This window comes from Nestor notabilis, unplaced genomic scaffold, assembly GCF_000696875.1.
Source record: "Nestor notabilis isolate BGI_N333 unplaced genomic scaffold, ASM69687v1 scaffold7111, whole genome shotgun sequence".
Lineage (NCBI taxonomy): Eukaryota > Metazoa > Chordata > Aves > Psittaciformes > Psittacidae > Nestor > Nestor notabilis.
The window spans coordinates 2,831-17,431 of record NW_009913265.1 but is presented as its reverse complement, the minus strand read 5'-3'; the positions used below and the strand labels follow the sequence as shown (position 1 = coordinate 17,431).

General features: G+C 35.8%; 1 protein-coding gene across 1 annotated transcript in view; it reads right to left on the bottom strand.

Annotated features, from left to right (window-relative positions):
- The window catches only part of LOC104412396 (ryanodine receptor 2-like), a gene marked incomplete at its 3' end in the record, with an annotated part of 47,931 nt that overhangs the window by 32,519 nt on the left and 811 nt on the right, over positions 1-14,601 (bottom strand). The window contains exons 3-7 of the mRNA XM_010023117.1: positions 12,503-12,744; positions 8,129-8,321; positions 6,141-6,357; positions 4,809-4,913; positions 2,180-2,283 (exon numbers count right to left, since the gene is read on the bottom strand). Of these exons, the coding sequence (XP_010021419.1) occupies positions 2,180-2,283; positions 4,809-4,913; positions 6,141-6,357; positions 8,129-8,321; positions 12,503-12,743 (860 nt within the window). The remainder of the gene's footprint in view (positions 1-2,179; positions 2,284-4,808; positions 4,914-6,140; positions 6,358-8,128; positions 8,322-12,502; positions 12,745-14,601) is intronic.

The following is a 14,601-nucleotide window of genomic DNA, read 5'->3' as shown; positions in this document are numbered from 1 at the left end:
AAATTCACATCAGAAAGCCACAGGAGGATAAGAAGGCATACCATACTGGTATAAACTCAAAGACCCCTAAGACACTTCAAACATAAACAAGAAAACCAGAGAAGTGTCTGAATGCACTCCTTGGCAGAATGTTGATACTTGTAATTATCACACATAACTTAGTAAATAGGTAGAAACAGGAAAGTCAGTCACAACAGTAAGCACCAAAAAAAACCCAAGATCAAACTACAAAATAGATGTAAGAACATGCAGAAACAGTATGAGCAAGCATGACATTTTCAGAGGTAACTAATTCCTGAATTTTGACATTTCGTATACTATACCATTTTTATAGCTCATAAAAGTATTCAATCATACTGCAAAACATACAGAGATAATATATTGAAAAGAAATGCTGTGTCCAATAATATGACTCAGAATGTCCTTGTTTTCTGCCTCTCATCTAGTAGAGCTGGCAGCAAAACTGGCAACAAACCAACAAAAAATCCCACAATTACCATACAAGTTACTCTTGGTGTCTTGCAACTACTTCAAGTATGCAATACACAGTTTGATGCAAATTGTAAAGAATATAGCATTTAGCTGACTAGAGGAAGTTGTAAAAGAACACTTTCTTTCTCTCTTCCTCATTCTCCCCCATTGAGGTTGACTGCCAGTAGACTAGAAACATCTGGTAAAGAAATAGTCAAAGTAGCTTACAATTCACTTCATCACAGAATGGATCACTGCACTGATTTTTCCTCCTTTGCAAGCTTTCAGAAATGAACTGATTGGGACACATATTCTAGCCCCTGAACAATAGATGTGTATGTGATAAATACAATATGATATTGCAAGACTGGAACTGCATACTTCAGAAAACAAGGACTAATGCAAGAACGTCATGAAGTCTGAGCTCAGTAAGCATACAATTTTTGAAACCTGTAGAAAGACTGAATGCTTTATGTTCTAGATTCTATTTGTTTAATGAAAAGGTGCTCTCTAGAGTAAGTAATACAATTACTAAAATACATGTAATCAATAATTTATATGTTTACAAATCCAGTACAATGTTTCGCCTAGGTTAGATCAGAAAAGCATTGGGTCCTGAACCAGTAATTGTATAAGATCTACTAATTTATTTTTTTTTAATATTTAGTGAAACATTAGGAGTGTGCATTTAATTCTGAGAGTATAATTTTTATGATCCCTACAGCATATTAGATAGACTATTCTAGCAAAAGATCCAAAAGTGGAGAAAGTTAATGATACCTTCTGTGGTATCATTAGGGAAGAAGCAATTCTGTATTCTTAGCACATTGCCGTGCTGACAGGGGTCTCAGAAGCTTTCCTTGAAATGCCAATATCTAGCTGAAGACAAATATAAGTTTACTTTCTTGCCTCCAAATGAGTTCTATTTATCTCTGAATGCTTTATCTCTATATAATGCCAAAATATCCCTTCAGAAACTGTTCAACATTTAGGGTCATAAATATGTTTTCTATGGAAATGCACAGAGAAGCTGACCAGAGAACACTACAAGAAATTCTAGGAGTGTTCTACATAACTTTCTACTATGAGGAAATAGAATCTTTATATTATGAGTGAAAACACTGTATCATAGCTTATATGTTGGGGGTTTTTTTAATAACATAGTACTAATATTCCCAGGAAAGTAATATCACATACAGACAGTCATCCATGGTTAATGCTCTGAACAGGAAAAAAGCAATTATATTTTCACAGGAAATAACACAGAAGTAGCAGCAAGGGGTCCTGAAGCAAAGCTCATCATTAGTTACATCAAAAAAAACCCCACCTTTTGACTGTAAAAGTGTGCTTTACTAACGAAGAAAATTAAAAGCGATTAAACTAAATTAAATTAAACCAAGTAAGAAGATATTTTTTTCAAAAGCTGGAATCTATTTCTTTTCTCAAAACTAGATGAAAACTTTCTGAGTTGCCATTTCATAATCAGCATTACCACAATAATTCTAAAATTCCATAGATATTAGAAAGAATTTCGAAGCCATTTTTCAATGCCAAATACATCATACATTAATGTATCTCACTCCCTCATTTTCGCATTATTACTCTCACCTACATGTCAAATTGTAATTCATATGTCAAACTATAATTCTGGAAACTGCAACTCCTTAGGAAACTCTCTGTATAAGCTTCAAAAGTTCTAGAAACTTACTTCAGTGTTTCAAGTGACATTTGCAAGTTATAATTTCTTTCCTGCTCTGGCAATTTTGAGAACTCCACTAAGCATGGGTGTTGTCTTTTGTTGTCATCTCTAACCTGAAAAGACAGTAAAGAAGTAAGTTTAATGTGTCTTAAAAACTAGAAAAAATTTAAAAACCAGTCCAAAACACAAAGTACCTAAAGCTGTCAGAATTACTCAAACTGAACAACACTTCAAACCACAAAGTATTCTGTATTCTCAGAGCATGATCATCCTGTTCAAGTAAGGCAGAATTGGCATTTGCAAATAAACTTCAGATTTGCAGATCTCAAGTGGAATAAATGCTAATTAGTACATTTCATTATCCTGATGTTCACAACAAATATGAAAAGTTCAAGAATAGTGCAATCTATGTTATGTTTTGACATACAGCCATAAAATAACAGCTCATCTTTAGCATCATGTTTGAAAAATTATTCATCCAGTTTGTATAAATATATTGGTATGAGTAGTACTGAAGTCTTTACCCAACAAAAGTAACAATATAGAAGATAAATCCACCCTATCTCTTGTTTGTTTCTTAGTTATGTCCAGTAGTATACAAGCAGAATGAATCTGTTCAGCAGTCACAAAGATTGAAACGTTAATTCTACTGTACTGCAGAGTCTTGAAAACTATAATTTACAAAATCCTACATTTAATAAATTTAAAACTTTGATCAAAAACATTTTTATCCTGCACTACTTCTATACAGTTTTAGTCTAATACTGGCTGGAACTAGGAAGCACAACCTGAAAGGCTGGGATAACAGCATTCTACTGCTCTCAGCTTTGCATCTTTACCATGCTAGATGTCAGTCAACAAAATCTACAAAGACTAAGTCTTGCTAGAAGACTTGATAAAAAACCTTAGTTTGCAAATATTAGCTAAAAGATCACAATGAAATTGTTAACATTTGCTCAGTCAAGACCACATTTTTTCCCTATATTACAGCACTTTTCTGTCCATCTTCCATGGACCATAAGCTCACCATTTTTATGAATCTTTAAAGCTGAAATTTACTGAAAAATAACATTACTGACAATTTTTAATCAATCAGATAATTCTGCAGGAAAATAGAATGGTAACAGTTGAAGGTTGAAGTTAAGAAGCCTAACTGTTACACTTTTTCTAAATGGATCTTTACTCGTTTGGTGAATATAGGATTGTCTTTAACTTATTTTAGCTGAAAAAAGACCAAGGCAGGAATTCTCAATGAAGTGGTACCACTGAAGTGTGTATAATCTGCTCTCAACAGCTGGATCTGTTGCTTATATACAGAATCAGATCTAATATTAAAAAGGATAAGAAAGTCAGTAGTATGTAAGCTGGCATAAAATTTCACAGAAAAGCACATAATTTCAAATTGAACAGCAGTCATTTGCTTATGTTTTGGATTGAAAACTGTTTACAGTCTCCAGGGAAAATCTGTCTTCATTTGATAGGGCTTTTCCAAAGTGAGCACATCCAACCACAGAATATAAGCTAGATAAAGAAAACTAAGTAACTTAAAAGATTCATTCTGAATACAACCACTACATTTATCACTGCTTAACTTGATATTTGCTATGTGTTTTTTAAAGTAAAATAGTGTTCAACTGTACAATTAGATTCTTCATGGTAAGAATCTACACTAAAAGTTCCTGCAGTTTACTTTGCAGCTGGTACGATTATAACACAATTAAAATGTTTTGACACAATAATTTTTGTGGTTTTGTGTCTGATTTGGTGGGGAAAGCAACAACAACAACAAAATCTAGAGATCTTGTCTGTTAAGTAAATCCTTTTAAGTACTGCTGTTATGCTACACCAAACATATTACCTATTCCCAGTTACCTTAAATCTGCAATCTGAACTCCTTGGAAGACCAAACTCTTTTTAATAACAAAAATAGAATGCATGTATGTTTCTATATGTGCGTTACATCTAGTATCTACTGTATGTTTCCATATACTCCTCACAGTTCTTCATAAACAACATCATTTGGGATTGAAATAACTGGGCTTTACAACTTTTTTATGATTAATTAAAAAAAGAAATCTCATCAACAAAACAGTATTTTGTATTCTTTTATTTTGTCATATGCCATGGAAAGTAGGAAACAGATAAGAAAACAGTTATTTGAAGCACTTAATACAGACATAAGCCTGAAGTGGAGAGACTGAAGGAGAAAAGCACATTGAATGGGATTTCCTATAACCAATACTTATTTTTTCCAAAAAATAAGTTTGGGACTTCTGAAAAAAGTTATGTCAGCCAGTACATGTGAAGAGAACCAGGAATAACTGCTTTCGTTAGTTTACTCCACCAGAATACTAAACTTCTTGTCCCAAGAACAAACAGAAGGTGAAAGACCTAGCATGTGCCTTCTGCACTGGCACTTAAAGGCACTGAAAATTTCAACACCAAACAGCTTGAATACCAGAGTATTGGTTCAAAAATACCCAAGCACTGATGGTTTCTACCTACTTCTGGTGGAAAGGGTCTAAAACCTTACTAATTTTAGAAGGATGTTAAAAAATGTGGTCCCATTATAACATTCAAACCAATGTGTTGAATAATATTAGGTAATTAACAGAAAATTTAGTTGAAAGGTACATACTGGTCCATACTGCCAGCCAAGTTCAATCTTATTCATAACCCAAAGTTCATGGATGTTCTCTGCTAATTTTTCTCTAATCCTTTCCAGGTGGGGAGGCAAAACAATCTAGAGAGAGAAGAGAGAAAGAGGTCATTACATGTAAGTTGCTTGGCAGTTCCACTCAAATTTTCATGACAAACTTCATGATAAACCAGATTTCTCAACTAAACCTAAATTATCATTTAGTTCTTACTAAAGTGAGTGAGAATTCTTAGATCAATAGAACTTATAAGTTCCAAAGTTTGACCAGCAAGGAAAACCAGCTTTAACTCTAGCACCTCCAAATGGCACGGAACATATTCCTGGCAGCTGGCTAGAAACTACTCAAACCGATACTATTTCCCAGTTTAAAAAAGCTAAAAATCTCAATGACCAAGGTAATGTTGTGTAAAACACTTCAGACAAATACAGACATTTGAAAAGTGAATCCCACCAAAAAAAAAAAATTAAAATATCAGATTATGATGACAGGTGACTATTGAAATCAGGACAGTACATCACTCTGCGTCCAAAATTTGAAATAGTCTTCTTCACCTCAAAAATCAGAGACCTGAAATACACAGTGCTGTGAATCATGATAATGTTACCCTAATCATGGGTGTTACAGAACAATAATTACATGAGACATGTAGAATGATGTATTTAGTTCATAATAGCAACAAACTACCAGGTTTATTCTTTTTTTATGTGGGTTTTTTTTTCAGGAATTAGTTCCTACATACGGTAAAATCTGAGCACACAGCGTTTAAAAATTTGTTTCATCTCAAACTCTGCTTTTGGAAAAAATAAAAAAAAACAACCAAAAAACCCCAACAAAAAACAAATAGACAAAAAAAAAAAACAAACCACCAAACTATACTTCAGTGCATGCCATTTACCATTTATTGCCGCAGTGAGCCAAGTGCCAACTACCACTCTCATTAACCTGCACATCCAGTAAAGAATTAGAGCTGAAGCTTGTATAAAAATCGCAATGCAGTCTTCAGAAAGTGTACTTAAACAGTAATAAAAGTATCTAGTAACAGAACAAGAAGTTTGAATAATCTTTTTTAGCTACTCTAATATTAAGGATAAAGCATTCTTTTTTATAGTGTTTGTGAACTGAATATGAAACATCTAGTGAGCACTATAAGGACTTAATGCATCATTTATCAGCTTCTCACATTGGAACATACCAACCAAATCCCAAGAAAAAACAAGTTTGAGACAAGCTGCAAATTCAATCAAATGTGAAATAACACAGGCTTATAATAACTGTTTAAAAATGAAAATGCAATCTTTCTGTTTCCATACCTGGCTGGTATCTACAGGAACTGGAGTGAAAGCTGCTTGTGACAGAGAAATAGTGGGACCTAGTAGATCTCGTGTATAGCTACGATCCTGCTTATATTCTCGGCTTTGCTCCACTTTCAGCTTCTCTTTCGGTAGGACAGCTTCAAAGCAAGGGGCATATCCAGGTGGAGGAAGGAACTTGAACTCTCCGTGGCGACCTCCAAGCAAGAAACGTACCCTGAAAAAACAGTTAGTTTAGATAACTGAGACACCTCTTGTGTCAAACCTAATCAGTTTATGAGCTATTCAATGTTATTTATAAAAAATGGATGAAAAAAAAATTCAGTGATGCAGCTTCTATGCAGTGCTTACTTCCTCTATGCAGTATAACTTCCTCTAACTAGAGCTGGAGTTTATGAAGTAGGAGATGCAAAATACATGGGGAAACATGGGAAAAAGCAAATCTTTCTTCTAGTTAATTTCCACTTCCATAAAAGTACTCTAAATCACAAGAACAAAAGAGAAGACATGGAGAGAAAGAATCATCAGCGTACTTAGCACACCTAGGAAGTAAGATGCAGCCTTTTGAGCGTCAGAAGGCAGAAGTTATAACCCAAGGTAATCCATCAACCACCTCTGACCTCTCTCTTTTGAGGAGTTCTCCATTCTCTCTCATTTGAGAAATGAGCCTCCATGGTTCTTTCTTTTCCCTCACAGAACATGAAATCTTCAGGAGACAATACTCCTGTATCTCCTTCCCTAAGATTTATACTTTTCATGCTAGTAGAAACCCAGGGTGTTTTATTCGAATGTTCAAAAAATATCAAAACCTTAGGGTCTTTTACTATTACAAAATGGTGACTTTGTCATGGGGTTTTGCTACTGAAAAATTCGATGAATGAAGGTGATTATGAAGCAATATCATAATACTGAAATTTTTTATTCAGAACATTGCCATCCAGAAGGAATAAAAAAAAAACCCCAAACCCCTATTCTTAACACAGAATTATTTTGTCTCTCTTCTCTTTACTGAGTATCTTATAAGATTTTTGTCAATGCTGTACCAGAACACTCTCTAAAACCACATTCGGCACACAAATAATATGTGTCAGATTTTTCTCTCATGACAGAGATAAAACATGCAGCTTTATAGTTTTGCATTTTGCAGCATGCATGTCTTTATTTTTCCACATTATATCTCCTGTATTATCCTAGGCAAAGTCTCAAGTACATTTTGCATCTGCAATGAGAGGCTGTCATGCCATCTGTGTGACAGCTCTTAGCTTCTTTAGTATCCATCATGGTCTTTGATCCCTCAAAAAGCATTGCTCTGCCTCCAACAGAAATCAGCTATCATCCTTTACCTCTGCCAGTGCTGCTGAAGTTGATCACCCCACTGAAGCATCACAGAATCCATTTTAATATTATAGTCTCAAACTCTTCAATATCTGGAAGCAGAAGCCTGGCAACTCACGTGTGACTTGAACTTTTACAGAAAACTAGTAAAGCAACCAGAATACAGATTGACTGAATTCATATTAACTCATCCTGCTGTAAAGAAAGTATACCACCACCATTTCTTAAGGTAAGTGCCAATAATGCATCTTCAATTCATAGTTAGTACCTCATAACAAGTGAATTAGAGCCAATGTATTTTTAATATCAAAGGCTGATGTTTTTCTTCTCATATAGGTAAAATGCTGTCCTGGAGTGAATGTGTAGCAACATGTCAGCTAAGAAACACTAAAGAAGCTGTTTCTAAGGTCTATTTGCAAACCACCTGAATACACTGGTGTGCTGAAATACAACTGATGCACTGTCTCTTCAGTACTCCTTTTTACCTCCCACTATCCAAGAATTGGAACTGTGCCAAAGAAGCAGATGTCAGAAAGGGAAATGAAAGCAGACAGCCAGGGAATTATCCAGTATTTCACATATACATTTAAAAAAATAATAATAATTAGACTGGGAGGGGGAAAAAAAATACAAAAACTAAATGGGATGCTAACTTTATTCCTGCAGAAAAGCTGACAACTGGGAAGAAGAGGCCATCTATGTTGAAATTCTCAAACATTCCTTGAACTGGCTGACCATTTATCCGGAAGGAGATGCTGGGGGCACTTAGGTCCAAACAACAGCTAATAACATCGTCAGTTCTTAACAGATGTTGGTTGGGAGAATTTACTGTTCGTGCTACACAACCTGTGGAAGGAAACACATTTAGCAAAACTTCTGAAAATTGTACAGATTTTCATAGCAGCCTAAAAAAAGAGAAAGAAAACACAGCAACAGAACACAAACACGTTAATACATAAAAATCTAACCTATAACATCCAAGACTTGATTTTAACCTTGCATTATAGTGAATAAATGTACAATCATATCTACAAAGCTATTTTAATCATAAATAATACAATTAAGTCACATTTAAATGAAATAATTGCTGATACCCATATAAACAATCGAAATCAAGAAAACTAAATTTTACTCCTTGCAATACTAGAAATGCAAATTTAAAAGCAATTGTTAGTATTTAATATGAAACCTAGCATACTTTAGTAAAGAATGCTTCATTATTAAATATAATGACAAGTATCAAACTGGAAATTATGTAGGAGAAGAAAGGTACTAAGGGCCACATCATAGTACCCTTGCAAACTTGTGTAAGGTGATACTACTCACTTTCAGAATCAAACTGCAACCCAGCATTTTTCTGGCATATACAAAGACAGCAATTTTGAGGCATTTATATTCAGTAACATGTATTTTTTACTTAAAAAGTTTTGTATGATTCCTAAAGGACCATTCTCTCTTGCATCAAATTACATTTACACAATCGCATCTACTTCCAAAGAAATAATCTATAGAATACAAAAATAGAAAATTTCTCTGAAATTTACTGCCATCTACAAAAAAAAAAAAATTATGGAAAAGCATGACAGTTGTATGAAAATATTTCCAGACATATGTTTTCCAAAAATAACATATACAATGCCTACAAGATATAAACCATAATGCATGTTAAGAATAGAGCACTATCGCTTTAACTATGCTGTCTAACTTCTATAAACATGAAGGACTTAACTTAAAAGCACTGTATTTCCAAGAGTATGAAGATAGCATATGTTTTTAACAGCATAAAAAATATGGAAAATCTCAGTAATTCTTCTGCAGATAGATTTTCATACACACACCAACCCCGACCTCGAGGAAAACTAAAAGCCATCACTGCTAATACTCGACACATAGAAAACTACTACCTGATACTGCCATATAAACTGCAGACTGTAGGACAGGTGCTCTTGTGCAATCTGTCCCTCTTGATAGGGCAGTCAGCAGTATAGCTGGGGAAAAAAAGTTTTCTGATGCCCTTGCTTCTTCCCTATACCCTTACAAGACAGAAGAAATAATTAAGAATTGTCAGATCTATGAGCAGACAGTGGAATGACAGAATAATCCTAAGGGTTCCTCACAAATTGAGAAATCTATATAAAGTACTGCTGAGAAAGAAGAGTAGCAAATAAATCACCAAAAGGGACAACCATTTAATGTCAGGGATAATTAAAATCTAAAAGTTATCAAAAAAGAGTAGATACTTCATCTCCTCAAGATGTACGACTTGAGATTAAATGCCTGTTTACCCATTAAAATTTAACCAAATATAGGTTATTGGGATCAGTGCAAGGCTAACTGTTAACAGAAACAAGTACTGGTCTTTGATGAACATGCAGCAGACCAGATTATCTGAGTACCTTTTCTGGCCTTAGGCTTAAAAAACTATGAATTCCATTTTCCCATTTTAGAGAAGTAATTGAAGGACTGAAGAAATAAATGGGATTCTGGTAAAGTCTCAGCACAAAACAGAAACTCTGAAGTAGAAATCATTGTTTCAATTAATTAATGCAGTAAATGCTTCATGTTCAGAAGATTAATTTTTGAAATGTCATTGCAAAGACTGACCAAGGGGATTGTGGAAGAAAAACATGGCATGGCCATGACTTTCAGCACTCAGCTACTTGAAGTCCTTCTGAGTTTGAGAGGTATGTCTTACACTAGAATGTCAATGAAGACAGAAAACTTTTTGGATCTACCAGCCACATTCACAACAGAAATTAATATACAAAAATCGCATATACTAAGGTGGTGTCCTGGGTTCAGCTACAGCAGTCATTTTTTCTCCTTCTTAGTAGCTGGTGCAGTGCTGTGGTTTTGACTTTCAGTCTGGGAACAACGCTGATAACACCGATGTTTTTAGTTGTTGCTAAGTAATGTTTACTCTGACCAAGGACTTTCTCAGTCTCATGCTTTGCCAGAGAGGAGGGGAAGCCAGGAGGAAGCAGAGACAGGACACCTGACCCAAACTGGCCAAAGGGGTATTCCATACCACAGCACGTCATGCCCAGTATAGAAACTGGGGGGAGTTACCCGGAAGGCCCAGATCGCTGCTCGGGTCGGGCTGGGTATCGGTCGGCGGGTGGTGCGCGGTTGTGTCCTTTTCCCTTGTTATTCCTCTTATCATTATTATTGGTAGCAGTAGTGATTTGTATTATACCTTAGTTACTGGAGAGCTGTTATCTCAACTCGTGGGAGTTACATTCCTCCAATTCTCCTCCCCATCCCTCCGGGAGCGGGGGGAGGAAGGAAAAGGGGGGGAGTGAGCGAGCGGCTGCGTGGTTCCAAGTTGCCGGCTGGGCTTGAACCACGACAGTTTCTTTTTGGCGCCCAACGTGGGGCTCGAACCCACGACCCTGAGATTAAGAGTCTGAATTTTTTGCCTGGGCTGGATTACAGTCTTGTAAACCACAAACATTTGTTCATTTATTCTTTTGTATTTGTATTGCTTACAGTTTAACTTCCTCTAACTAGAGCTGGAGTTTATGAAGCAGAAGGTGCAAAAAACATGGGGAAAAGCAAGCCTTTCTGATTAAAAAGTTTCCGTGGTAGAAAAATAATTTAGATTTTCAGTAATCTTTTGTTTCGTCCCTAAAAGGGACACTATCTACAAAACTTATTTCAGTTGGCTCATTATTTTCTAATTCTTCCGTAATAACACTTTCTGTGGCAAACTGGGTTATGACACAGCTTTAATGGCACCATTAATTATACACCATTGTTCCAAAGTAATTCTCTCTGTACATGACAGGCAAACTGGCAGCTACTTTCCTAAAATGCCACTCCAGTCGATATGTTATTATTTAGTAATACAAACAATCACCATTTTGATTGGAAAATTCTTTTGAAATGTAAAACTTTATTCATTTCCAAGTACCAAGCCACAATGCCTCAAAACTTCAAAGACCTTGAATGATACATACAGCTCTCTCTCTTGTCTGCAAGTTTAGAAAACGCTCATATCTTCATAGTGGCAACAACTGCCAATCCAATGGGCCTAACTCAGTTTCCTATCTGTTCTACAGTCCACCACTGCCCAGTTATCTCTGAAAACCAAAGGAAAAAATCTTTTCTCAACCAGGTGAAACCATGCTAGAAACTTTGTTCAAGAAGTTTAGGAATGTCCAAGTGTAAGACAACCCATTCTACCTGAGAATCTTTTCACAAAAAGTTGAAATAAGTGACAAAGATGTCTTATTTTTCTGATTTTGCTGAGAGAATAAGATATTTACAGCATCAACAGTAAATAAAAATAATTTAAATACTCAGTTCAGCTTCCTTTAACTCTAGAATTTGCATACAGAAATTACTATTAATGAATAGATCCAGGGTGCATCAATAACATTTTAAAAATGAATATCTGACCAAACACGCTATATGCATGCTAGGAACATGACTCAGCAAGTTTTGTAATACAGTCAGTCTTAATGTATGTAAACAAAGCATCACTGTGGAAAAATATCTGATTTTAAACTGTATGGCAAAAAGCATACTTAAAAATCTTCTTCACCTCTAAAGTATTTCTAACCTCCTACACTAAAGATCCATATTAAAATATTTTTTGTATGGGGGAAAAAAAAAGGAGAAAAATTAAAAAAAAGTCTCCTGTGAATGAAATCTCAGTCTAGTTTTGGACTATCACACACGAATTACAAATACGGGCAACTGATTGCCTTGCTTCATTGTTTGCACCTTTGAAGTTTTAAATAAAACTCATTCCCAGGTTGAAATAAGGAATATTTACTGAATAAATTATTAGTCTATCTGCATTACTATTTCCGTGTATTGCTAGTGTCAACCAAAAAATCTGATTCCCTTTGCTAATGTTGTAAACAAATCCACCAGAATCACAAACAATGTTCTAGCATTAAAAAAAAGAAACAACCCCAGACCAAACCAACAGAAAAAAACAACCACCAAAAAAAACAAACAAACAACACCACACACCCCAAAAATCACAACCAAACCAAACAAAACCCAAAACAGAATACCTGACCACAGATGCAGACCATCGAAGCCATATGAATACAAGTCATCACCAACACCATTTCCTCCCCATTCTGCTCCTCCCCCTGGATATGGTGAGTAGCCCTCTGTTGAAGCCCAGCCCACTCGTAGATGAGTTGATTCTGCAGTCACAAAAGGCTCTAGATGATCCACCATAAGTTCATAGTACCATTTTCTGTATTGGGCAGAGCCTTCACTAATCCCCAAGAAGATGTTGGGTCGCATGCTTAAACAGAAAGAATAAAAGCAGTTACCAAAAACCTACCTCAAAAACATGATGAACTACTGCAGACATCTCATTAAACTCAAATTTCACGCCTGTTTTGTGTGATTAAAACAATAGAAGTAATTTTATTTCATAGAATACCAGGTTGGAAGAGTCTCCAAGGATCATCTGGTCCAACCTGTCTAGGCAAAGCGTGATCTAGACTACATGGCCCAGGACCCTGTCCAGGTGAATCTTAACAGTGTCCAGTGTTGCAGAGTACACCACTTCCCTGAAGAAATTATTCTAACGGCTGATTGTCCTCATTGTGAAAAATTTACCTCTTCTCCAGTTGGGATCTCCCAAGAGTAACTTGTGCAGTGGTCAGCCAGTTCCCCACTCACCACACAGACCACTTGTCTAGACTGCAACGCAGGAAGAGGCTGTGGGAAACTGTATCAAAACCTTGAACTCCAGGTAGACGACATCCAGTACACCACCCACATCAACTGAGCAGGTTAGTTTGTCATAGCAGGTGATCAGGTTTGTCAAGGACTATTTGCCCCATGTGAATCCATGTTGGCTTATCCCATTATGCTTCATTTGACTTGTGATAGCCCCCTAGGATAATTCATTCCATAACTTTCCCAGGGACTGAAGACTGATGGGCCTGTAATTTCCTAGATCCTCCTTTGAGCCCTTCTTGTAAAAGAAGTGACATCTGCCTTCTTCCAGCCTTCTGGGACATGTCTGAATCACCACAACTTCTCAAAGATTATGAAGACAGTACGGCCTCACAAAAATAACAGCCAGCTCTTAACAGCCTTGGTGTATAATGCTGGGGCACGTTGATTTGTAGGGGTCGAGCTCCTATAACAGTTCATATATCAACTCTTCCTTCACCGACAGGTCTCTGTTTGCATCAACCTGGATTTTTGTTCCCAGCACCTGGGGCTCAAATATATATATTTATTTCTTTATTTACTATCTATTTATTTATTTATTATTTATTTAGGTGAAAAATGGTCTATACAACTAAAGTTAAGAAGTGTTTGTTTCAGTAACTGAAACAGTATCCTCACTCAGATGCCAATTATAATATTTTATGTTTAAACACTTAACAGATGTTAAATCCTGCAAACAAAAATGAGAGCTATTGACCAGTTACCAGTAGAAATGTAGTAATATACACTGCAGCTTTAATTTTGCATAGCAAACTACATTCTGTAACACTGATGATCCATTCAAGAGAATAACATCTACAAAGGTACAAAAGTAAAGTCTAATCTATTTAAAAATTCTCTTCACCTCTTCCTTTTTTATTCGAAGTCCTGTATAATTCAGCAATTCATAGTGGTTCTACCAATCCTTAATGTCAATTTGATGCTGCTACTGCTGCTGATTTTAAAGTACTTCACAAGTACTTCACTTAAAAGGCAAAACTATTACTGTGTTTATATATAGCGATATGTAGTTATACATCTAAAGGTCAGGGGCAGGGGGAGGGGAGAGAAAGAAACCTATGCTTTTCTAATCTGATTCTGGGGATAATATTGAATCTAGACCCTCATCCTCAAAAAATATGTCTCCAGACAAACAGTAGTGTGTCAGCTTTGTACCAAGAAAGCCATCCAATCTGTAATGAAAGCCAGAGGTACAGAACTATCCAAAATCTATGCTAGGCATATTTCTTCAACAGTTGGCTACCCATATTGTAAAAAATCTTTTGGAATTCTAGGCTGAATATATCTAGTTTTCACATCTCTCCACTGGATTGGGTTATAAATTCTATAAATATTTTCTTTCTACACACAAGCTGCCTAATCAGAAGAAGGTACCTCTAAGCCAGCCCCAGCATACAGTATGGCTTGTGGTGTA